The following is a 24,716-nucleotide window of genomic DNA, read 5'->3' as shown; positions in this document are numbered from 1 at the left end:
AGTATTCTAAGGAAAAGGGTATGGAAGAAAAGTTATTGTATCAATCTAATTTACAGACTGTTGGGATCACAAGTAACTCATTTAAAAAAAAAATTCCAATTACCAAAGTGATGTAAATATAGGTATGATGGATGCTTGCTCTAGTTTAGATGTTTGTCTTCACCAAAATTAAAGTTGAGGCTTAACTCTTTAATGCAGAGAGTTTAGAGTTGCAGCTTATCAGGTGTTTGGGTCACAAAGATGGCACCCATATGGACTGAAGTCATCATATAAGTGATCTCTCTCACAGACCTAATTACTGCCCAAAGTGGGTTGTTATAAAGTTCAGCTTTTTAGCTTTCTTTTGTGTCCATCATGTGACCTCTGTTTCACATGTATCCACTTTCTCTTCTTCCAGAAGCCAAGAAGGTGCTGGTATTGTATTTTTGTCCTTCAAGAAGTAGGGCCGTTGTATCTAAGAATGTAAATGTGGCTTTGGAACTGAGTAATGTACAATGGTAAGAAGTTTCTGGAGAAGCAGGCTAGACAAAGTCAAAGACTGTAGGGAGCCCCGCAACAGCCCATTGCTGCCTCCCTGCCCCTCTCTGTCCTATGGGCACAATGCGTCTGCCTACATTAACCATAATCCTCTCCTGCTTACGTCACATACCCGGATGTGAAGATGACCCTGTTGTATTCACCCCCATAGCCTCTTCCTGTCCCACCAGCCCGCCCTTGGCCTATAAAAGATGTTATCACTTCCGGAATAAATGGGGCTTGATTGGATCTCTCAAGTTGCCTCAGTCTCTCTGTCTCCCCATTTCTTGATTTAATCCCCGTTCCCCCTCCAGGTACCCCCTACAGATTGATCCACGGGCCGGATCAAAAGATGTTATAAACAAAGCATTAAGGGTGATTCTATGAAAGGTTCAGAAGACAAGATTGATAAGTCTGGAACTTCTCTTAAGCAGTCATGACCAGAATAAACAGTATAGGCCATTCTAATGAGATCTGAGATGAAAGTGAGGAATATCTTATTGGGAACTATAGTAGACCTCATCCTTTTTGAGAGGGTTGAGGTGCATGCAATCACTGAGTTCCTTCCCCTGTGCTAAGCCCATCTGTGATGAACTACTAAAACTACAGAAGAAATTTCTAATATAGAATTTTGACAACGTTGCTTACATCAAGATTCAATAATACAGGAAGGAAATTAAAAGTAGAATTTATAATTAAAAGCAGACAGTAAAAATTCAGAGAATTTGAAGCTTACTCAAGTAAAGAACAAGTATGCAAGGATGTGGCCAAACCACCAATTACTAAAAAGATAACAGGACTAGAAGGGAACCAGGTTATTAGTCATCAGGACAATAGGGAAAGGGCCAGAAGGTACGTCAGAGATGTACCAGGCCACTGCCCTTCTTACACAGTAAGAAAAGAGTTCTGAGGTCTGATTTGACCTAGCACATCCCAGATGCTCAAGTGGCTCAGGTACAGCTCAGGCCACTGCTCTGGGAGGGTGTAGTTCAAAAGCCTTGCTGTTATTCATACAGCGCCAATTCAGTAGTGTGCAAAATACAGGCACTCTGATTAACAGCCTCTACATAGATTCCAAAGGATATTCCCCAAGAGGCCATGCAGAGACTGGGACAAAACTACTGAGGAAGGCCCCAACTAGAGCAATGCCTACTGGAGCTGTGACTGTGGGACTGTTGTATCATAAAATAGTAGTACAGTAGTATAACACCTGAGAAAGCTGCAAGGATCAGAGTTCAAAACCAATGTCAGAGGGCAGCCATATAGGCTAAATCCAGCAAAGCTGTGGAGGCAGGGTTGCCTGAGGCTGACCTGGGCTCAGAGTCCAGGAAGCAAGCAGGATATGAAGTAAAGATTACTGTGGAACTTTAAAATGTAAGGCCTACCCTGCCGATCTAGGACCTGGGCAAGTTAATTCTTTATTCTCATCTCCTCTCCTTTTGTGGGATTAGAATGTTTACCTTCTGACTGTCTACCATTCTATTCTGGAAGTAGATAATGTTTTTTTGTTTTTTTTTTGTTTTTTTTTTAACAGGTTCAGAGCTGGAAGAAGTTAAAAGACTTTGGGACTATCAGGTTGGGATCATATTTTGTATGTTTAGAAGAACTTTAGTTTTGAGGGAAGAGAGGTGGAATGCTATAATTTTAATAGGGTTTGTCTCTATTCAAAACTCATTATGAAACTTAGTTCTCCAAGGAGATCCTCAGTACATTTCAAAGTAGGACCTGAAGGAGATAGGGTCTCATGAATGGATTAACAGCATCTTTTTAAGAGGGTGGAAGAGATTCTCCTAAATTCAGTTACCTTGGTTTTTTGCACATCCACTTGCTCTCCTGTTATTCCACCACACAGGCAGCTGCATGAGTTCTTTACCAAAAGGTATACATTGATTTTGGAATCTAGCCTCCAGAAAAATGAGCTAAGTGAACTTCTTGTGTTTTTAAACCACCTAGTCTCAGTTATTGTATTGTAGCAAGAGATACTGGACACAACGTTTTAACTATAGAATGAGCTATTTTTTGACATGTATTTGTCTTAAGTGTATTTTCAGTTTTATATTTATTTAGCCCTTTGTTTAGTGAGAGTTAATTTCAAATTATTTAAGAAAATGTAGAAGAAAACACTAGAAACAATCAAAAGGTGATTACAATGAAAAGATTTTATTCATATAAATGAGACGATCTTATTTAGTACCAGCTGACCAAACATGACAACATTTTACTTACACATAAGTAATTCACAGTATCAGCTACACTTCTAAAATAGGCTGGGAGGGTGTGTGAATGATACACTGCAATTCTTTCACATTCAAAATAATGCAATAGGCTCCCAGGCACCATATTCACATACAACATCTAATGTTTAGGAATGGCTTCGTGGCCTCAAATGGTCATGCCTATGGATTATTAAAAACTGTATCCTCAGAGCTTTTTCCAAGAATCAGTAAGATTTTCAACTATACTATGCCACAATAGTTCTTAGAGGAAACACAACAAAGTTTAAATTTAATGATTTGATATTAAAAATGGCAATTTCAATAGTTCATTCTAATAGAAAATTATGTCACCTCAAATATAGATGTCAAGATAATTTATAAAAATATAAAGTGCCAAATAAAATATAAAAATATTTTTGGAATCATACCCTTTATTTTGAAGTCATTTTATGTTTAGTTCATTTTAGAAATCTTTGTATTATTTAAGGCTCAATGTTTTATTATTATGAAGTTATAAAAAATAATTCAGATTTCACCTTTAAACAAATGCTAGTAAGTATTAGAACAAACGATGCTTTGAAAGAAAAAAAATTACAAATAATTAATTAGAAGACTGTCCAAATTGAGGCTATCTTTGCACCAGTGAACAAAAATAACAAATACATGGATTTCAAATTTTTAGGATCTTCTATCATCTTTAAAATTAAGATTGGTATTGGTGCTACTTCATTGTCCTAAGAGCTCATACATTTGTTGAATTGTCAAAAACAAGTTTTACACATGACAATTGCCTTTTGGTCTCTGAAAACAGAATCCTATTATATGTTTCTTAGTTCACAGCTGAATTCATAGCAGCTGTGAGATTAAGAAATGCCAGCAACCAATTAGGCTGGCAAAACCTTGTCTAGCATATGAAGTATAATTTGGTTGCAAATGTAGAAGACAAGAGCCAAAATAAATCAAGAATATAAATAAAATTTCATTGTAAGTATTTAAAAGAATAGTTATATATAGAAAACATGCCCCTTTATGAGAAGGATACACTGTGTTAGAACTCTGGAACAAATATTAAAAAAAAAAAAAAAAAAAAAAAAAAAACCTTTTGAGATATAGGCAGTTTTTAAAAAGATTGCAGCTATTCTCAAAATACCTAGGATTACAAACTCAACACTTTTCTTCCTATTTCTAATTACTATAACCATAGGTTCGAGGGTGTACATGAACATACATACAAGTTTTCCCAAAAACTGCTCATTTTTTATCAGTTCCTCCTAAGATGTTTTTAAGAATTTTTCTTTTATCATCTTAAAACTTTAACCTACATAAGTAAAAATAACACCACTGAATGAGTAAAAATAAAATTTAAAGTATAAGATTGTTTACATGGTGATTCCCAAATCTTTTGAAACTGTTAAGACCTACTGGTTATGTCTGAAGTGTAACTTTTAAAATTTATAGTTTGAATAAACTAGCCACTAGTGATTCTCTCTCTCTCTCTCTCTCACACACGCACACACACACACACACACACACAGAAAATCTAGCTTATATGCCAATAAATTTAATATAAGGTTCTTTAGTATATCTATGCCTTTTGTTCATTTTGTTTGTTATTTGAGACAAGGTCTCACAAAGTAATCCGGACTGGCTTCAAATTTGTCTGTTCCTGCCTGAGTGCTGGTTATAGGCATGTGCCATCACACCTAGTTCGTATATCTATTTTACTAAACCGTTTAGTAACTCCCCTAACAATCAATCAGAATAGCACTGTATAATTTGAAAGGATATATACATTTTCAAAACTACACTAATAAAATCTAGTTATCTTCTGCATTTCTAAGGTAAGAGCTAAGGTAAAACATTCATAAATATCCATTCTCAGAACAAAGAAGCAAATTTTATTATTTTTTCACATTCAAATCAAGTGCCTGGCATAATAATGTGAGTTCCAGAGGGTGAGTAAAATGAACACACTTATTCAAAGTAGATGGGAAACAGATACCTGAAAGATGTACTTTCTTCCAAGTTAGTTCCTACGGAAGAGAATTTAGACTATACTGACCTCAATCAAACTTTTGTCACTTTATATGACTGATTAAAAACTCAATTTAATAGGCTTCTCATTTTAACAATGTCTGGTAAAACACTGATTCCCATTAACTGTGTATTTAGTTATAAGAAGTGCCATGGTGGAATGCAAATGCAAAGATTTGAGCATATCTTTGAAACAGTCATAGCAGAACACAGTATGCTAATTAGCTTTTTGTGTGTGTAAGAATATTTCAAGGTTGCCTTTTAAAACCGATATTTTTTTTCTTCAAATTATTAAAAGAATTCCTTAAGGAACCTGAAAATAATGTATCTCTTTAATAAATTTACAGTATAATGAGCTTGTAGTAATATGAGGAAAAGTTGGGGAAATAGATTGCTAAATACTGCTTTAAAACAATGAGTAAATATGACAAAGATTCTACAAAAAGCATTACTTAAAAAAATGGAAGGCATTCAATTACACAATAATATTCATAATTACATCTTGTATTTTCTAACTACTTCAAAATGGTTTATAATTTATTTACATTCTCTGTATATATCATTGTGCTTGGATGCTACTAACTAGTAAAAGAAAACAGAAAGAATCTAGTGATCACACAGCAGAGATGAGTAAGAGATCCAGCAGAAGTCAAACTTTCAAACTGATACTCAGGTTTTATTAGCTGATTTAAACAGTGATGAAAAGAATCCTTAATGAGGATTATATAAACACTATACCTTCAACAGCTTTGGTGGAACAAGGAGCCATCAGAGAAAGGCATAAATAATGCTTCAACTGACACTGGTAACTGTTGTTACTGTTAAGCAAATCTTAAGTTACCTTCTTAAGAGAAGTGACTTTGCCAAACACATAGGTGTTCTTGTTTTGGTGTATCACACTTTAAAAAGTTATTGTTTATAATTAAATTTAAAAGCCTTAGCATTTCCTTTCTTAGACTAAACACAAAGCTGGAATTCTGACACTAGCAGAGAAGAGGGGGAATGACAAATCTTAGATTTTAAAGAAAAAAACATGACTGAATAATGTAACAAACTCTGCTAACAATTTGGGTAGAATTGTAATTGGAAAAGCCCACTGCATAGCTTTTTTAAAAAGTTGGAATTTACATTTCTAGAAGAAGGTAAGAAAAATATTAAAGGGCTATATCATTATAAATATTAAATCATTATAGTTTCCTGATATTTTGCATACATGGTGTTAGGGTACGGGAAGATTAAACAACTGTCCAAAGTCACTTGTGAAGAGAATATAAAAACATAAATTCTTAAAAATCATAAACTTACGATTCTACATGAAATAAAGGTTAAAACATAAGCACTGACAAACACATTTCATAAGGTTTACTAATAAGTTGACTGAATAAATCTTAATAGCTAAAAGCTCTAAGGAGGTTACTTTTTGTATCTTCATGTCCTTGGTCACAGAATATCCAAAATGTATCTTTATTCATTTGTTAAGAATTAAAAGATGTGCTCTCTAAAATATCACAGAATTTTATAGCAGTGTTAAACCCATATATTGTGGATAGTCCTCAGTTTTGAAGAACTATCTTTTGCAGATGTTCCGCTGGATATATTGTGCAATGTTACCTACTTATTCCTTGATTTTGAATCTGAAAATACCAAATTCAAAAGGGAATTCTGGGGCCAGGGATTTAGCTCAGTGGAATAAGCCCCTTCCTAGCAAATGTGAGGTCGTGGGTTCCATCCTTGGTACAAAACAAACAAACAAACAAAGACCAAGGAATTCCACACTGATACAGCCCTGCAATTCTACAAATTTTTCATATTTAGATGTAGATATTATGTGTAAATACATTCTAACAAGAGGTAGAGATCTGGCAGACTGTTTTGTAACAGTCAGTGTAATGCCTACTTTCCCTAATAATTTGTTACCACCACCTATGTTATACTCTATTAATGGAAACCTATGATATTAGTGGCTCTGAGCCAGATCAGTTTCTAATTTCAATGCATACATGATCTGAATCTGGATTAAGAGAATTTATTAGCACTACTTTAAGCCTTTCTAACCATTAAAATAAGATGTAAAATACCAAAGTCAGTGTGTCAACAGAAAAAGGTACACAGAGAAGAGTGCAGTCACAGAAGTTCAATGTGGAAAGGCTCTAAGTTTGGTTTTATACATAGCAAGTTTAAGTTGTCTATCCAATTGGCTATGTGATATTCTGAGGATGGTCAAAACTTAAGATAAAAGGTTGTGTGCTGTCAAATACAGATGACAAAAGGAGCGATACTGTTCCCAAAAAGGTAAAAATAGGCAATTTGCTTACATATGATTTATAGCCTTTTAAAGGGCCACAGTATATAAACAGATGCAAAGCATATCTATAATATTAATATTGCACAGTGGGTGGGAATAGGGATGGGGAGATTCGCAAAGAGATCCAGAAGTTGTCAGAAAAAAAAGAATAGCCAGAGTAGTCTTTCAAGTCTAATGAAGAATGCATTTCACAAAAGAGAACGTGAATTCACTGTCAAATTCTAACAAATGAAGAGCAATGCTCAAAAGTGACAGAGGGGTCAAGAAGATCGTTTTGCTTTTAGATGGAACAAAATATATCACACTGCAATGCTGAAAAGATTCAGTAGAAGCCAGGCATAGTGGCACAGGCCTGTATCCCAAATAGGCTGGAAGATTGAGGCAGGAAGACAGCAAGTTTAAATCCTGTCCAGGGAATTAAGGTCAGTGTGAATTCTTAGGTTCAATGCCCCGTCTCTCTCTCTCACACACACACACACACACACACACACACACACACACACTCTGTCTCTCTCTCTCTCTCTCTCTGTCTCTGTCTCTCTCTCTCAGAAGAAAGCAGAAGAAGAAATGAGCCTAAAATAGGAACAGAAAGAACATATCCATAGCAAAGTAAGAAATGCACAGCTCCCAATAGTTAGGTAGATATATGGCAGGCTTGTAGTTCTTTTCTAGTTGCTTTTATTTTTCAGTGGTGAAATAGCAAGCAAGGCCATCTACTGAGAAAGTAGGTAAGTCAGAAGCAGAAGTCTTCAAAAGAATGAGGGAAGCTGACAATGTCTATGGAGTTTCTATCTTGAGAAACTAGGTAAACAGTGTGTTCACTAAACAATATATAGAACATAAGAACTACAGAAATGTGAGTATAAAGACAAGGAATAATTTAGAAAATATTTTAAATTCTTCAAATATTAATTTTCAAAGAACTTAGAATACTGGCAGGATATCCACGTGATAATGTCGAAAAGGCAGATCTGAAACTCAAGGCAAAGATAGGGTCTATAGACGCATTTAAAAATTTTTTACTAAAAAATTTTACTCTATCTTGAAAAACTGAAAACCTTTATAATGTATTATAAATCCCACAGATTCACTAATTTTCAAAACATAGCTAGTCCTAATCCTATTTCTCTTCCCACTATCTAACTTTATTTTGAAGCAAATCCCAGATAACATCAATTCATCTGTGTTATTTTAGCATTCATAGAAATACAATTTTATGGGTTTTTAACATTTTCCTTTTTAAAAAACCCTAATTCATCTTTCTATATGTTTTAGCTCAGGCAAGTATGTCACATCATTGACATGTTTTAAAATAACATAAAAGATATAATCATTTTAAAAATTTTATTATAAAGCTTAAATTCTATTTTCCATGGAAAATGCTTACTACAGTCTAAAACCTATCACCTTATGCCACAGACACATACTTACACAAATAAAAAGCAATCTTTTTCTACCTTCAATTTGGTTACAAAAATAGGTGACTCTAAGACCAAGATTACAATATGTTTCAAAGCCTTATTTATCTTGCACCAAAGAACTGCAGTGTATGGTTAATAAATGGTAAATTAATTGGTTTTCTATGTGGAAGGATAGGGAATGAATGTTAAGGTAAAGGAATATATGTAAATATCAAGTGATATAATCAATCAAGAAGGACTACAAAGGTAGAGCTTAAAGCAAGTCACATGTTGAATTACACAACTGTTTCAAAATGTAACAAAAAGCATAAGCAATAAAAAACTGTCAAAATTAAAAATTCATATCCTTTAAAGGATTCTATCATGAAAGTAAAAAGATAACCACAAACCATTTCCAAAGCTATATTAGATAATGGAGTAGAAGTCAGGATACATAAAGAACATATAAAATTGAACAATAACAAGACAAGTACCTAGTATTTCAGGCTGCTCTTGAATTCACTATGTAGCCCAGGATGGCCTTGAACTCAGTGACACCTTTATCTCAAACTTCTGAGTATTAGGATTATACCCATGTGGTACCTCGTCTGGCAATAACCCAATTTATAAAGTAGGCAAAAGAATGAGGCATGGCGGCACATGTCTAAAATCCCAGCTACTCAGGGGCTGAGGCAGGAAGATCATAAACTCAATGCCAGCCTTAGTCATTTATTGAAATACTATCTCCCAATAAAATAAAGGTTAGGGATGTAACTCAGTGGTAGAGTATTTGTCCAGCATGGTTGACAACCTCTGTTCAATTTTCAGTACTACACAAGTATATGTTTAGTATAACTGAAGGCCAAGGTTCAATATACACTCCTCCCCCAAGACAGTAATAAGTTTTGGCAAAGATGTGGAGAAACTAGAGCCCTCAAATGCTGCTGATGAGAATGTAAATTGTGCAGCCAGTTTGGAAATTAGTATGGAAGCTCCTCACAAAGTATACACTAACCATATGATCCAGCAAATTCATTCTTCTGTATAAACCCAAAAAATGCCCACATAAAAAATTGTACATAATACACTAAAAATGCCACTAAATTGTACACTTTCAAAAAGTTGTATACTTTAAAATTCTGCTCAAGTTTTAAAAACATACTATTTATTGTCAAAAAACTTAAGAAATTTTGAGACATGCTGTACATTTTCTATATTTCTCTTAAGTCATCACAGAAAAACTGACTAAAACACTAGAATTTACATATTTTCTAAGTTATTTATTATTTTTTGCTTTTATCTTTTTAAGACAGAGCTCCACTACGCAGTTCAGAATGGCCTTGAACTCACTTTGTAGTCCACACTGGTCTTGACCTCATAGCAATTCTCCTGCCTCAGCCTCCAAAGTGCTGGGATTACAGGCATGCTTCACCACATTCAGTTTCTATTATATATTTAGAACTCAAAAAATTTTTTGAATCAGGCATGCTGTAACAGACATAGTCTGAATTTTGTAACACAAGCCAGCAAATCTCAAAAATGTGATTCACTGAGTGGACAAAGGTATGAATAAACAGGCATTTAGCAGATAGGAAGGTTAAAATGCTCCATCAAAATTGCAAATATACAATTCTCTGACTCAGTGAGTCTACTTCTAGGAATTTATCTTGCAGATACAGTCACGTATGTATGAAATAACAATAGTCCAAGATCACTAAGTGCAGTTTTGACTGTATAGTAAGTAGCTATAGATTTGGCATGACTGTAAATATAATAAAAGACTGGTTAATTCTGGTACATTTAGTCACTAATAAAATGTAGTTATGAGGGCTGGGGATTTAGCTTAGCTGCTTAAGCACCTGCCTGGCAGGCATGAGGCAACCAATATCCACACCAAAAAACAAAACAAAACAAAAAAAACCCCAGCAAATATGAGAAAGAATGATGCTGTTATTCAAGTGCCAGAAGTTCTCCAATATATTAAAAATAAAATTAAGAACTAAAATGTACAACATACCTTCTGTAGGAAAAAGATACATATTTACATCTACCTATAATACATGTAGATATACATGCACAAATTTTCTTATTGGTGGGAAAAAGTTCTGCATTAATAAACAAGAAATTAACAATATTGTTCATCTTTTAGAAGAAACAGGCAGCTGGGGTGCAGCACACAGGCACAGGATGGAGACTTTCCAATACATATATATACTTCTTGGAAACCTAAGTGCTAAGCATTGGACTGCAATGCTATTTAAAATACATAATTCAATTTAAAAGGCAAATTTAAAGTATACATTAAGAATACTGACATGTACCTTGCCAAATCATGCTCTTGATGCCTGAAGAATGAAAAATACAAATCAATCTTTTTTAAAGAATGTTAAAACTATAGTGAAAAACAGCAGTACCTTACATCACTTAATCACTGGTTTGACAAAAAGGTAATTTTAAAGTATGCAAAGGCCATGCACTAGGCCACATGGTTATAGTAGATATAGGTTGTCTGACCAAACATAATTAAATAGCTAATACACGATCATAAGCATTTTGACAGCATAAATGGAGGGGACTTGAAGCAGATTACAGCAGGGTACTCATCCTTGTCCAGGAATCATCAGAACATTTCAGGCAAATAGGCAAAACAGCAGTTAGCTAGACTAGATGTGAGTGTTCCCTTAAAAGTTTTACCTAGACCAGTGAGTGCCCAAACTGCAACCCCAAACCCACTCACTTATCGAGAAGTGCGACACTGCAATTAAATCTAAATATTGAGATTTTAGAGAGGGAAAAAAACCATACATTTACATCTTTGTCTTAAAAGCAAAATATGCACGTTCACCACAGCCGATCTAGAATATAATATGCCTCAAACCAGTAGCTTGAATGAGAAAGGAAAGGCAGGTCAGATTATTCATGGCTATTCAGAAATAGTAACTACCTTAAAAATAAGAGACCTGTGAGGAATTTGTTGCAACTGCTCAGATGAGACATAAAACTAGCCTGACCAAAGTTACAGTGATAGGGATGAAAAGAGCCTATGGAAAAAAACAACAGTTAAAATATTAGGAGAATCAGGGCTGGGTATGTATCTCGGTAACAGCACACTTGTCTAGTAAATGTGAGGTCATGGGTTCACTATTCAACAGAGAACAAGCAAACACAAAAGCAGAACATAGAGGCAGCTGTAATCCCCGCTGAAGCAGAAAGACTGCAAATCTGAGGTAGCCTGGGCAACTATGTGTTTGTCTCAAAAAATAAAATCAAACCTGTAGCTCAGTGACTTGCACAAAGCCCTGAGTTCAATCCCTAGTGTTGCAACACATATACATACACACAGAGATAGAGACAGAGAGAGAAAAAAAGATAGGGAGGGAGGAGAAAGAGATAGAGGGGTATCTCAAGGTATGAGATGAACACCTAGGTTTCTGAGTTGGACATCAGGGTAAACTGAAGCAATAAGAGAGACAGTTAAGTAGATTTGGGGAACTGTTCATTTGGACACAATGAATTTGAGATGATTATGAAATATTCAAACAAAGACACTTAACAATCCATTAGATACACAAAGACTACAGGTGGGGCTGGGGCTATAGCTCAGTGGCACAGTGCCTGCTGGGCACACTTAAGGTTATAAGTTTCATTTTCCATACCAAAAAACAAACACTACATACAAGGAGAACCAGCGGCTACCCGAGATCTGGCCATGGTGGGACTTAGGCGGCTGCACAAGAAAGCAATTTGCCCGCCCTCTCAGTAAGTGCACCTGGCGCAGGCCAGGAGAAGAACCAGTCAGCTGTTCCTGTGAGCCTACTGTCGGTGTACTGGCTGAGAATCAAACATCTCCCCCCATGCCCTATCAGCAACTGTGAACAGAGGTCTGAGCATTTCTTGAGAGGATGACCATATGCAATATAGCAAACATGGGGGATTTTCTTGTATCTTGTTTGAAGGCAAAGGTTATTTTTACTGTTATGTTTTGTTTTGATGTTTTTGCTCTATTCAGTATTCTCCTTGAATTGGTTTTATAATGTTCTGTTATTGGTTTGATTTTGTTATACCTAATTGACTGGACAACTACTGTGAAGATAATGAGATACACTATAGTACCCGTTACTACTATCCTAGTATCTTGCTGTGAAGTTCTGTACCAATGTCACTGCATTGTCTCGATTGGCTTTGTTCTGTCTTGTTCTGTTGTATTTTTACTGCCTTCAAAAAAAAAAAAAAAGAGTACATACATACAGTCACCCTAGGTTGAAAAGAAGCACTTCTGGGTTAGGACGTAACTAACAACTTGGAAATAGATAAAGACCTATAAAGGTGCTATGTAAGGGATGTTTGAATGGAAAAAACAATAAAAAGTTGTACTGTACAGTCTTTTAATTAAGGAATGGCTCTTAACAGAAACCCAGGAACCTGAAAGGCTAAAAAGCAATGTATCACTCCTAATAAAAATTCAACCCAAAGCGCATAGAAAGAAAACACTCATACTATTCGGGCCATGTTGTGATCAACTCTTGATATCAACTATAATTGATAGAATAAGTTTAAATGCAACCCAGATATAATCCTAAAACAATTTCCATTATGTTTATAAAAATAAAGATCCTAAATCTGGTCAAGTTGCCAAATAAACTTTTTATATTATCAGGCATTTAAGACACTGTCATCATCTGCCAGATTTTCCTGACAATAGCACTGCTCATCTAGTAAGAAGCATTTTTCCATCTAAACTTCTGAAAAACTTGTGAGCAGGAAGGTCTAAAATTAGATAATGGCAGAGATTGAAGAAGACTAGAATTTCTTTTTCCAAAGAAATTGTAACACCAAATAGCACTTACACTGAATACAATAGCTATTAACATTTTGTTGTCACTGACAGTTTTTTAAGGGAAAAGTCTGTTATACCTTGAAAGACATCAAATAAAGGGACACATAATGATCATCCAGCAAACATTAACTGGAGTCATAACAACACTTGGAGGTAAAATATACCTCGAAGAAAAGAAAATTAAGCTTTACGTAACTAATGATCTGACTCCAAGCCCCAGAACACCCTAGGACACAATGAATGGTAAAAGGTGGAAGAATGTAGAGGACCTTGGAGGTAAATGATCTGTGTTCTAGGCTCAGATGTATTTCACCTTAGACAAGTCAATTTCTTTACTGTAACAGTATAAGCAAATTTTGACAGTTAACAGTATTTCATCAAAGAGCTACCCAGCTGCTAATTTCTAAGATGTTACCTAATTAGAATCTCTAATTTGTTCTCATATCCTAAAACAACTACTGCTTAGACAAATCATTATATTCATTTCTCTTTAGTGGTCTGTAGTAAATGATAGGCTTAATAATATTACCAAAAAACAAACAAACAGCACATAAATCAGTGTAGTAGTTTGCATCCCAACTCACTTCCATGATATGCAACAATTTGATTTCATATGCATATTTTATAGCAGAAATTCCCTACCATTTAACCACAACAGATAAGCTTCTGCTCAAATTCAATCGAGGCTGATCTAATCCTAGAGATGGATGACACTGCTTGCACATCAGTCATGGCATTTCAACTACTAACTCCTTATGTCTATGAACTAAAATAAACTGGACAAAGGTTGCCAACCATATCTGAACTCTCTTCAGTGCATTACAGCTTGTTATGGATTAAAAACTGGTGGTCAACTTAATGCCAGCTGGATTACATCAGCATGGTGCTGAGCACAGATGTCCCATCTGAGGAAAGTTGCCAACATAAATGGAGACGTGGAGAAGGAAAGGTGAGGCATTAGCATGTTGAGGCATTGTGGGTCCTTCTACCTGTTGCTCTTTGACCTGTTGGTTCTGTTGGAGAAGCTCTGGTCCTCACATCAAACATTGCTTCCTGGCTCCAGAGGGGAAGACGTGTGCAGCTTGGTCTCCAGGATGAACTCGTCACGCTGGCTTCTTGGCATGTACTTGACTGTGCGTATCGCTGGAGGAGCTCAGGGCCTCTATGTCGCTGAGGATGGCTGTGGTGCTTTTCAGGACAACCTGGTCTTTGTTGTGTGACTTCTCGGCTCCAGTGTAAAATGATCAATCTACCAGCACAATTCCTCCATCCTGCTGGCATAGACTTTCTAGCTTCCACCACTGACCTTTGGGTCTTCCATGAAAAGAGACTGACGTGAGTCCTTCTTGTGGGCTCTAGACCTCCAGTTGGACTCATGGGAGGCATTTTTATGAGCTCTGGGTCTTCATCTGGACTTATATGGGACACTGCTGTGGGATTTAGGCCCTTGGCTAAATATTCTATGTCTTTAGTGTTATGGATAGATTTCCTGCATTTTCTTATGTCAACTCTGGGTGATCATCATAAAACAGTATCATAAACGCCATGTCCTGATTCTTATTGTTCTCCTGACAACCTCTGACTATAACACAGTACATCTAAAAACTGAGAAATTGTTAGCACACCCTGAATCTCTTATGGTGCCCAAGAGACTATGTATGACAAAAATACACAAATGTACCATTTTAAATGCATAGTTGATCCTCATTCTTAAAATATTACAAATTTTTATTAAGAACTGATCCTTGGTCTTAAAATATAAATTGTTATCATAAATCAGTCTAGTATTTTAAGAGTGACTTTGACTTTTAACATCCTTTCACGTTAAGAGCAAAAATGAACAGAATATAGAAATTTCCCATATATCTACTTCATTCATGCACTGACCCTCTCCTACTGTCAGTGTTCTTATACCAGATACATTTATTAGAACCGGTGAACCCACATTGGTACACCACTGTCATCCACCGTACCTAACTTAAAATGGAATTCATTTTTGCTATTTTACTTGCTATAGGTTGGCAAATACATATCACACTACTTATTGGTATAGATATCATTATACAGAACAATTTCACTATCTAAAATTGTCTATGTTCTGCCTAGTCATCTTTTGCCTAATTTTTTTTTTTTATCGGTACCAGGGATTTAACTCACGACTGCCTGTAAGGCAGGCGCTTATGCCGCTGAGCTAAATCCCCAGCCTCATTTGCCTCATTCTTTTTAAGTCCTAAATTGCAAATAGCAGATTCTAAACATTGTAATAGCATCCAGAATCTTGAGAGTGGAAAAGGAAATCTAAAAGCTTGGGCAGAAAAAAAAGTAGGCCAAAAATAAGAGCAAAGAAAAGGTAAAGGAGAACTCCAGTGGGTGCATGGGGAGTGAGATGCTAGGGACTGAGCCAAGAGCCTCAGGCACACAACTGAGCTACACAACCAGCATCCAGCCCCAGCTCCATTTCAAGAACCATTTTTTTATTTGTACTTGAGATTGAACCCAGAGCCTTCAACCTGAATTATATCCCCATCCCTTTTTAATTTTTTTAGTTTGGGTCTTTTATGATAAGGTGCTTAAATTGCCTAGGTTAGATTCAAACTTATTCTCCTACCTCAGCCTTCCAAAATGCAAGGATTCGCAGTGTAAGTCAACAGCCTGAACATGAAGCCAGGTTCTTTTAGTGTTTTTTTCTTTCTACTCTGTCCAAGAAATTTTAAAGGTGTCTTGGCTGACTCTTAATGCAAAACAATTAGTTAACAGCACAAGTAAATTCTTGTTGCACGTAAACATTTAAGTATTAGAAGCAATCCATACTTAAACGTCCTTTTTAAGATAACAGTTTTAGTAGCAAAAAGTAGCCTGAGTTGGGTAGATGGTTATTTGATCTTATGTGGTACATAAATTCTATGCTCCTCCACACTATATTCATGAATATGTTTAGCTTGATTAAACAGCACTGAAGAGATTTTATAACCTACAACCGAACTTTCCAAATGTGAAGTCCAGTCCTTTCCAACTCCTCGTCCTTTTCTCAGCACCAGTGATATATTACCACATAATTCTTTTAGCAGTATATTCTGTATTTTACATGTTCTTTTTTTATATGTTCTTTAATCATCGCTCACTCTTCTAGACAGATACCATCTTCTCTATTCTAGCTCTCATTTTCAATACTACTCTCCCCCTAATCTATCACTAATCACTGGCTAACTCCAATTACTGCTTTTAGGAGATTAGGTCTTATAGTAATTTTCAAGTGTCCTAGAAATTAATTCCAAGATCCTAACCTTACTCTTGTTTCTAGGTGCCCTAGATTACCTCTCTTCCTTTATCTTTCTCATCTGTCACCCTTCCCTCTGCCCATTTTAAATGCCTTGTAGTTTTGTTTCTAGACCTGGAATTCTCCTGTATTGGGCCTCAATCCTGTAATGCCTCCTTTCAATGCAACCAATCCTCCTAGTATTTATATTTACTCTCTATGAAGTCTTGTTAGGTTGTTAGAAGATGGTACTTTTTCTAAAATAATGGGTCACAATCCTCGGTGCAAACTGTGAGTGAATTTACAATCCTCTTCTGTAATAATGAGAAGACTCTGCCTACCTACAGGACTATTATGAAAATCAAACAAAATATTATACATTACATATTTAACAAAGCAACTGGCTTATAAAGGGCACAAATGTTAAATCTCTTCTAGTAACAAAACTAGTAAGTGAAGTGATTTTTTTTTAAGAAAAAAAAGTAGTAATGTTGAGGATGCCCACTATCTGGGTGGGGCTAAATATATAGCTGCTGATCAAGGGCTGTGATTAAGAGCTGGGGCTACAGCTCAGTGGTAGTATGCTTGCCTATGTACAAGGACCTGGGTTCACTGGACTCTTTAGGGCAGCACAAACAAAACTCACACTGAACAAATTTTGTTATACCTACATCTACTCCTGATGCTGTCTTAAAAACTTTTATATTGGTGGTATTTTGTTACAATGTATGCCTAAACCAAAAAAATATGGATTAAATGTTCTCGGTTTTTGGTTGTATGGGGGTGGGGCTTTGAGACTCACTACGAAGGTCAGGCTGACTCAACTCCCAGAGACCTTCCTCCCCCAGCTTCTTAAGTGTTAGGATTACAGGCATATGCCACCAGACCTAATTTTTTAAAAAAGTAAATAAAATACAGCAAGAAAGGTATCTGATTCTTTTAGTCCCTTGGCCATACTGTATAGGGAGGTTATTCCCCAAGTATCCATAAATATCAGTAACTGGTAGAATACATTCAGCTACTGTTTTCATGTTTCACTTTCCAGGTTTTTGACTTTACAAGCATCCTAAACTAGGTAACTATTGAGGTCTGGTCTGCTAGCAATGTAAAAGTCAGTAATTCTGAGGTTAAATATGGGTTCTCCAGGAAACCACACTCTGAAGGATAATAGATATTTTTTACATGATAGCATGTATGATACTTTACAACCAGCACTCTTACAACTTGAAGTCTAAACAGCCTAAACCTAAAAAGGGAAGTGATACTGAATGGTATAGAATGGGACACTAACCATATTACATATGAATCATTTATTTCCTTGTGAGAATAGGAACCATTTTTGGCTTTTAAAAAAATCTCTAACTCCTATGAGAATTCCTGACAGACAGCAAGTTGTTAGTAAATGTGAACTTAATAAAATATGCAATAAGAAAAAAATATGAAATCACATTATTTTGATATGTCATAATCATTTAAGGTCTATACTACAAACTATCTCACACTGATGAATAGCCACCTAAACTATAAGTTTTACTGTAATGGGTAATTAGAACAATAGGTAGTAACCAAAATGAGGAAGGCCTAAGCAAGGCCATTTTGGGAAGTACTGACTTTTAAGAGACACCTGCACTCTCATTCTATCCTCTTGGGAAATGGCAACAAGAAGTTAGCAGGACTAGCCAAATAGCATGACACCCCATTTCCTTTTATACTGTTTCTATAAAATGAGATCCTATTGCCCATAAACATGAATTTATCTACCTTTCCATATTACTTAAGTGGCAAACTATCCACAGCAACTGTGTATAATCAGGTACTTAACCCTTCAATGCCTAGTGATCTATTTCTGGAACACTCATGACAATGGTACATAATGAAGCATATTCTCTTTAAATTCTTGATCCTTGAATACTAGGTAACATATATGAATTTCATTCAAAATTTTAAAAATTTCAATCTTTGGCATAAATGGATTAAATGTTTATATGATGAAGTTCTAATATTTGTATGTGTTTACTCACTACACAAGTTAAGTATTCTTTATCTGAAATAATTGTTTTAGATATGTTTTGGATTTTGTATTTTGGAATATGTTCTAATGACATAGTTGGAGGATAGAAGCCAAGCCTAAATATAAAATTAATTTTGTTTCGTGTATGTTTTATACATATAGAAAGGCAATTTTATACAATATTTTTAGAGGGTTTGCACTCTGCAACCTGCCACAGGAGGCCAGGTATGGAACTTTTCGCTAATGGCATCCTGTTAGGGGCTAAAAAGTTTCAGATTCTGGAGCATTTCAGATTTCAGGCTAGAGATGCTCAATCTGTAATACTATTAACAGTACTGTAACTAAAAGAGATGACAGAAGGGCAATCTAACCTCTATTTGTTCCAATGGACCAGAAATTAGTTTTATCCAGACCTCAAAACTTATGGCTATTCTTTAAGAATGATTTCAACTGGGCAGGGGTGCACACCTATAATCCCAGCGTTTGGGATGCTGAGGCAGGAGGATTGCTGAAAGTTTAAACCTGGGCTACTTAGTGAGTTCAAGGCCAGCCTAACTATATAGTGAAATCCTATTTCCAAGAAAAAACTAAAGAAATTATCTTAAAAAATTATTTTAAGTTACAAAACAAAAGTTCTATAGAGCAAACCAAACTAGATGGCTGAATCCAAGAATTAAGCCTTGTACAGGATTAATGTAGTTATTAATGGCAAGTATACTTATAACTGAAAAAAATACATCTGGAATCCCTTTCTTGTTTTAGATTTTCCACACCAACACCCACTTCTCCATTTAAGCATACACAGGCATATAACTGGCTCTTGGCTGGTTTTTTTTCTAGCTTTTTAAAAAAATTATGACACAACAAGCTGACGCACTATCTCTTATAAGAATCAAATGGCTTGGCTTTCTATGTTATTCTGGAAGCAACAAGTGACTGACGACTGGTAAGGGCTTTAAAGTCTTATATTGCCATTCTTCACCTTTAGAGTTAATAAACTGTCAGAATTTAATTTGATTTTACCAACTTGGCAAATTTAAGGTATGCTATCATTTGTTAGTTTTCTGAGCCTCTTGTAGTGGAAAGAATTTTATTAAAGAAGCTTGCATGTCCAAAAAGCAGATTAATATACCCAACATAGGTAACTTCACACCACCGTCAGCAAACATACGCTGGCACTATAAGACAGACCTCTGAGTGAACAGATTTAGGCTTTGGCCCAAATATGCCCTTGATGAATCATGTGATTATGGCAAATAATCCAAATCCCAGTTCTCACCTATGAAATGACAATTTTGCTACTTTCCTATCCTGTTTACTTCTTAAGGCTTCTATGAGGATGCAATTAGGTACTATAGAAGCATACTGAGAACTATGTGAAACAAATCATATACAGTACAGAAATATTATGGTCTCAGACATCACGCAAAAGGCATTATATATATCCACAAATCCCCCCATTCTGTCTTATCCTATATTAGTTATACACTTAATAATTAAAAAAACAATTATATTGCTGTGTAGTTCATTTTTATTACCTAAATTGAGTCTACTCATCAGAAGCTTATATAATGACATATAAAGATGAACTAGCAGAATAATATATGTGGTGAAGTATGTAAAGAATTAGGCCAATTTAGTGTGTTTTCTAAAGACTCTCTCTCTCTAAACACCAGCATTCCTGATGCATCCTTTGAACATTCTGATTTCCTCTGAATTTCATATGCTTTAATTAAAGTACTTTTTTTCACCCATGCTAATTAAGAAACAAAAATATTTTCCTCCCAGAATTTTGAATTTTGTGAAATCCTACTAATTATACTGTATCAGGGGTCATTACAATCTGGCTCTATAGCACTATTCTCTGGTGCCTGCTTCCAGTGAGAAGCAGCTTCCTATCTCTCACAGGCTGCAAAAAGCTGAATATGGTTCCAAAATAACAGAATTCCTTGTTTACTGTCAGAGTTCTTGGTAGTATGGTTCCTATGCTATGCAAGACAGGTTCTTGGCTGCCACTTACAAGCTGTATGACTCTATAAAGTCACTTATGGCGAATGGAAACTCAGTTACCACATTTATAAAAATGAGAACTAGATAATCTCTAAGTATCTCTCTGGATGAAATATAAAATTCCCTTCAGATCACACATATCAACACTGTGACAAAGATCCAAAGAACAATGCCATGTTAGCTGTAGTTTCCAAATTCTCAACACTTCATTTCTTCCCTAGTCACAAACAAACAAGTCAGAGCTACTACTAAAAAATGTTTTTAATAGTGCAACTTTAAAAAATCTTCTAATAAAGACTTTACAGCTATATGACTGTAAGACTGGGTTCCACATAGCACCGGAATCAGAAAGATAACAGCAAGACAGATATAAGAAAATGGCTGTAAGAATGTCCATTTCCAGAGACTAATCCAATTTTATACCAGTCTAATTTTACCACTTGTAACTGGAAACAATCTCAGAAATCCAAGCCAAACTTCTGCCACTCCTAACCCCAGTATATCAAATAAAACAGACTGGCTTTAGGAGATCAGTCTCACCAGCCTGAACTAAGAGTGGGAGAATCATGGCAGGGAGGTGGCGACACAGAACAAACATAGAATACAAGGGTTTCACTTTCTGGGAAGAATTCAGCAGAATGGTTAATTAAAATTATGTTTGAAAATCAAAAACCCAGTAATAAAAAATTCATCAGTTCTTCTGCTGGACACACCTGGAGAAGTGGGATGACACACAAATTATGGAAATTTAGGAGCCAAATATTCTAATCTCTTAATACTATCTCTGGCTGAAGTAGGGGTACGGACAGCTTGACATCCCTCTATTGTTTCTCTTTTTCACACCTTCTCCCAGGTGCAGTATGAAGAGTTGTGTACTCAAATATTAATACTTAAGAAAATATGCTGTCTCATGGATGACACTTGGGAATGTAAATGCCAACTAGGTTTTAAAAGACTTAATGAACTTACCAGGAACAGTTTTTTAACAGGGTAAAAGACAGGTATATACTTACTTTAGTTCATCCTTTTGTCTTTGAAGTAAGTTTTAATATTTGAGCATCACTTGAAGCATGGTGTGAAACAAGGACAAGGATCACCATTAGGATGGATACAGAAAAACTCAAGTAACCAATTACTAGCAGTCTGACACTGCCCTTCTTCACCCCTGTGATTCCACTGTCTTGGATATTACATTAGTGTTCATTCAACTACTAAGTTTATCTTCGTGACAGTAAACACTGGTGTTTTTATCCAATACAGACTGATTATAAAAGTGAAGGGAAAAAGTAAATCAGCTTTTTTAAAATGTAAAAGGGAAACCTTGATGGGAGTCTCCTAGACACCAATATTCACTGTGCAACACTACCAGTCAACAGAAATTATTATTCCCTTTAAAAGTTCTTATCTTCTCCATCATGCATGAAGGCACTTAAAACTGGACACCTATAAATTAGGATAACACACTGTAATAATTTTTCATTATTTATTATGAAAAACTGCCTCTGAAATATGGTTTAGGTTACAAGCACTTATATAAGGAAACAAAGCTCTTGTATGTCTGGGAATTTCTAGTATGAACTGAAAGTAAAGGCTGAAATAGTATTATAAGTCTATATTCTACAACCCCAAAGAACCAAAGTTGCTTCAAGTATGTTTAAATGTTAGATCAAAGAAAAATTAAAATATGGAAGCTTGTGCATCGAATACTATTTTTAAAAGATTTCACAATTAACACCTATAATTATAGTTAGGGCTTCTAGGAATATAAAGAACTTACATTTTATTGCACCCGAAATTTCAAAAGTAGTACGTAACTCCTACAATTTTTGTTGATATTCAGTGAGCCTATGTTCATTTTAAAACAGTATTAATAGCATTATTCCAAGAAAGTAATCTTAAGAGAAAGTAAAGAAGACATCTCTTTCCCACTAGCATTACTGATTACTTCTAAAGCTCTAAGTGGTAGTATAGTTTATCTTTTCATACACAGAATAATAATGCTTCCTGTTGCTATCACAAATTACCTCAAAAACAATGAAAGAAACAAATCATTAGCTACACGATGTCTTTCAATGTGTAATATAGATTAGCTCCTTATAAGTTGCTCAAACCTCGTAGAAACCAAAAGGAGATGGATCTGACAGATCACACGAATGCCTAGGTTAAGCATAAAATATAAAAGAAATGGCATAAGATAGGTGGAGTCAAGAAAGCCCCATAACTCTGGCTATTACACATCTCTAGTTCTTTCAATATTCGGATTAAAAAATTTTAATTCATTTCCATTTACCTATTCTGTCCTTTACAATATAAATAATTCCCAAGTCTAGTTGATGCATCTCATTCCAGACCCCAAGAAAGTTAGCGACCTAAAGCATTTTCCCCAACAGGCATCTACAAAAACACACAAGCTTAAGGCTCTTAAAAAAAAAAAAAAGAAAAGAAAAAGGCGGGGGGGGGGGAGCGTGTCTTCACCCCGCTCTACACTTTCTCAGTTCTCTCTCCCTAGGGTGTGAAAATATCAACATCCGGTCGCCCACTCCCTCCCTCTCTCAGTGCCTCGCGTGGACAGCGTTCACCCCTCTCTTCCCCTTCCAGTATCATCTTTGAGAAGCTTGCAGCCTATTTCTTCCCATTGCTCCCCACCTCTGTTCATGGCAGTGCTCGGCCTTCTCTGCATCCTAGTGGAAGGGACGAGCAAAAAGGAAAAGCAGCCTGCTGCCGAATGAAGAGGCCTGACAACCAGACAGCAGTGAATCGCCACGGGATGGCAAGACCCCTCGGCCTCCGAACCGTAGTGGTGCTCTGCAACATGAAATCACTGGTCTTTACGCTCCCCACCCCCACGCCGTCCGCGAGGAGGCGGCCGGTAAAATGCCAAGCGGGAAGCGCGAGCAGGGTCATCCCCAACGGAGCCCGCGCGCGGCAGGCAGCGGTCCCCGGGGAGCACGAACCGAGAGCAGCGAGGCCCCCACCCAGGCCCCTTCCCCGCTCGGCCTCCTCGCGACCCGGCCCCCCGCACTGCAGCGGCGCCTGGCGGACCCCACGAGGCCTCGCTTGCACACACGCCACACAAAAGCGCCGCTGCGGCCGCCGCCTTCCTGCCCCACAGCCCCGTGGAGCAATCAATGAGGCGACCAGCGCCCGCGTCTTCTCCGCGCGCAGACCAACGCGGAGTCCGACCGTCTGGGCCGGCGGCGCGGCTCACCATCGCTCCGCTTGATCTCCACGTAAATCCCGATCTGAATCTTGCCGAAGTTGGCCGTTGCCATCACCTCATCTGGAGCAGCGGCGGCGGGCCGAGGGAGAGGGACCGGAGGGCGGAAAAGGCGGGGTGGCTGCGGGAGGGGGAGCGGCTGCCCGCGGCCGCGCCGGCCCAGGCGACAGCGTGAACGCGAGCGGGGCCGCGGCAGCGGAGCTGGCGGAACCCCGAGCCTGCAGGCCGGCGGGAGCAGGCGCACGCCGGGGTGTCGGGGTGAAGCTAGGGCCGCGGCCGTGAGGCGGCGCGGGGGAGAGTGGGAGGGCCCGCGCCGCCCGCCCGGAGCCGACGCTGGGGAGGCGGGGCGCCGCGCGCCTGCGCAGACTGCGCCGTTGGCGTCTCTTCCTCCTCGGCTCCTCCACCCGCGGCCTGGAGGCGACCCCGCCCAGCTCCGGGGCTGGCTGGAGGCTGCGGAGGTTGCGCGGCCCAGAGCGCTACGCGCGCGGCCCAGCCCCCAGCGAGCCAGCGTCGCGTTTGATTTTCTGCGCGCCTTGGAATGGGCGGGAAGCGGCTCTCGGTGCACTGTGGTGCTTCGGTTTCCTTGCCTCCACGCTGTTGCGGCAGTGGGTCGAGGACTGCTTGTTTTCAGGACTTTCGGAGTGGAGAGTAGGGCTGAGAGAGTGAATTGGGGAACGCGACACGGACAGTGCAGTTCAGTGTTCCTCTGTGGGTGTCACCTCTCTTGCCAGTTAGAGATGGCTGGCCCAGTTCACCTCTTAAGCGCATGTGGTTCACGTTTACAGCCCAATGATGGAGGAAGAGAACAAACACCTTTGCGGGTCACAATGAAGACCCCCTTCCCTGTGGCCTCATTTCCTGACTCTTGGCCTCTCAGAAAGAATCCTTGAGCCAGGGCAGCCTTAGCTGTTGAT

The 24,716-nt window shown here is 37.5% G+C and overlaps 1 protein-coding gene across 4 annotated transcripts in view; it reads right to left on the bottom strand.

The window, feature by feature from the left end:
- Kif2a (kinesin family member 2A) overlaps window positions 1–24,118 on the bottom strand; it is a 64,852-nt gene extending 40,734 nt beyond the window's left edge. For 3 of the 4 annotated variants that reach the window (XM_063258222.1, XM_063258223.1, XM_063258225.1), the window contains exon 1: window positions 23,794–24,118. In XM_063258222.1, the coding sequence (XP_063114292.1) occupies window positions 23,794–23,857 (64 nt within the window). In that variant the 5' untranslated portion in view covers window positions 23,858–24,118. The remainder of the gene's footprint in view (window positions 1–23,793) is intronic. The other variant, XM_063258224.1, reaches the window with a different exon arrangement.
- Window positions 24,119–24,716: the final 598 nt, after the last annotated feature.

Source organism: Cavia porcellus, unplaced genomic scaffold (genome assembly GCF_034190915.1).
Source record: "Cavia porcellus strain 051 isolate PalLab524CR breed Dunkin Hartley unplaced genomic scaffold, mCavPor4.1 scaffold_11, whole genome shotgun sequence".
Lineage (NCBI taxonomy): Eukaryota > Metazoa > Chordata > Mammalia > Rodentia > Caviidae > Cavia > Cavia porcellus.
Note: the sequence above shows the minus strand (reverse complement) of the source record. Positions and strands in the feature narration are given on the sequence as shown.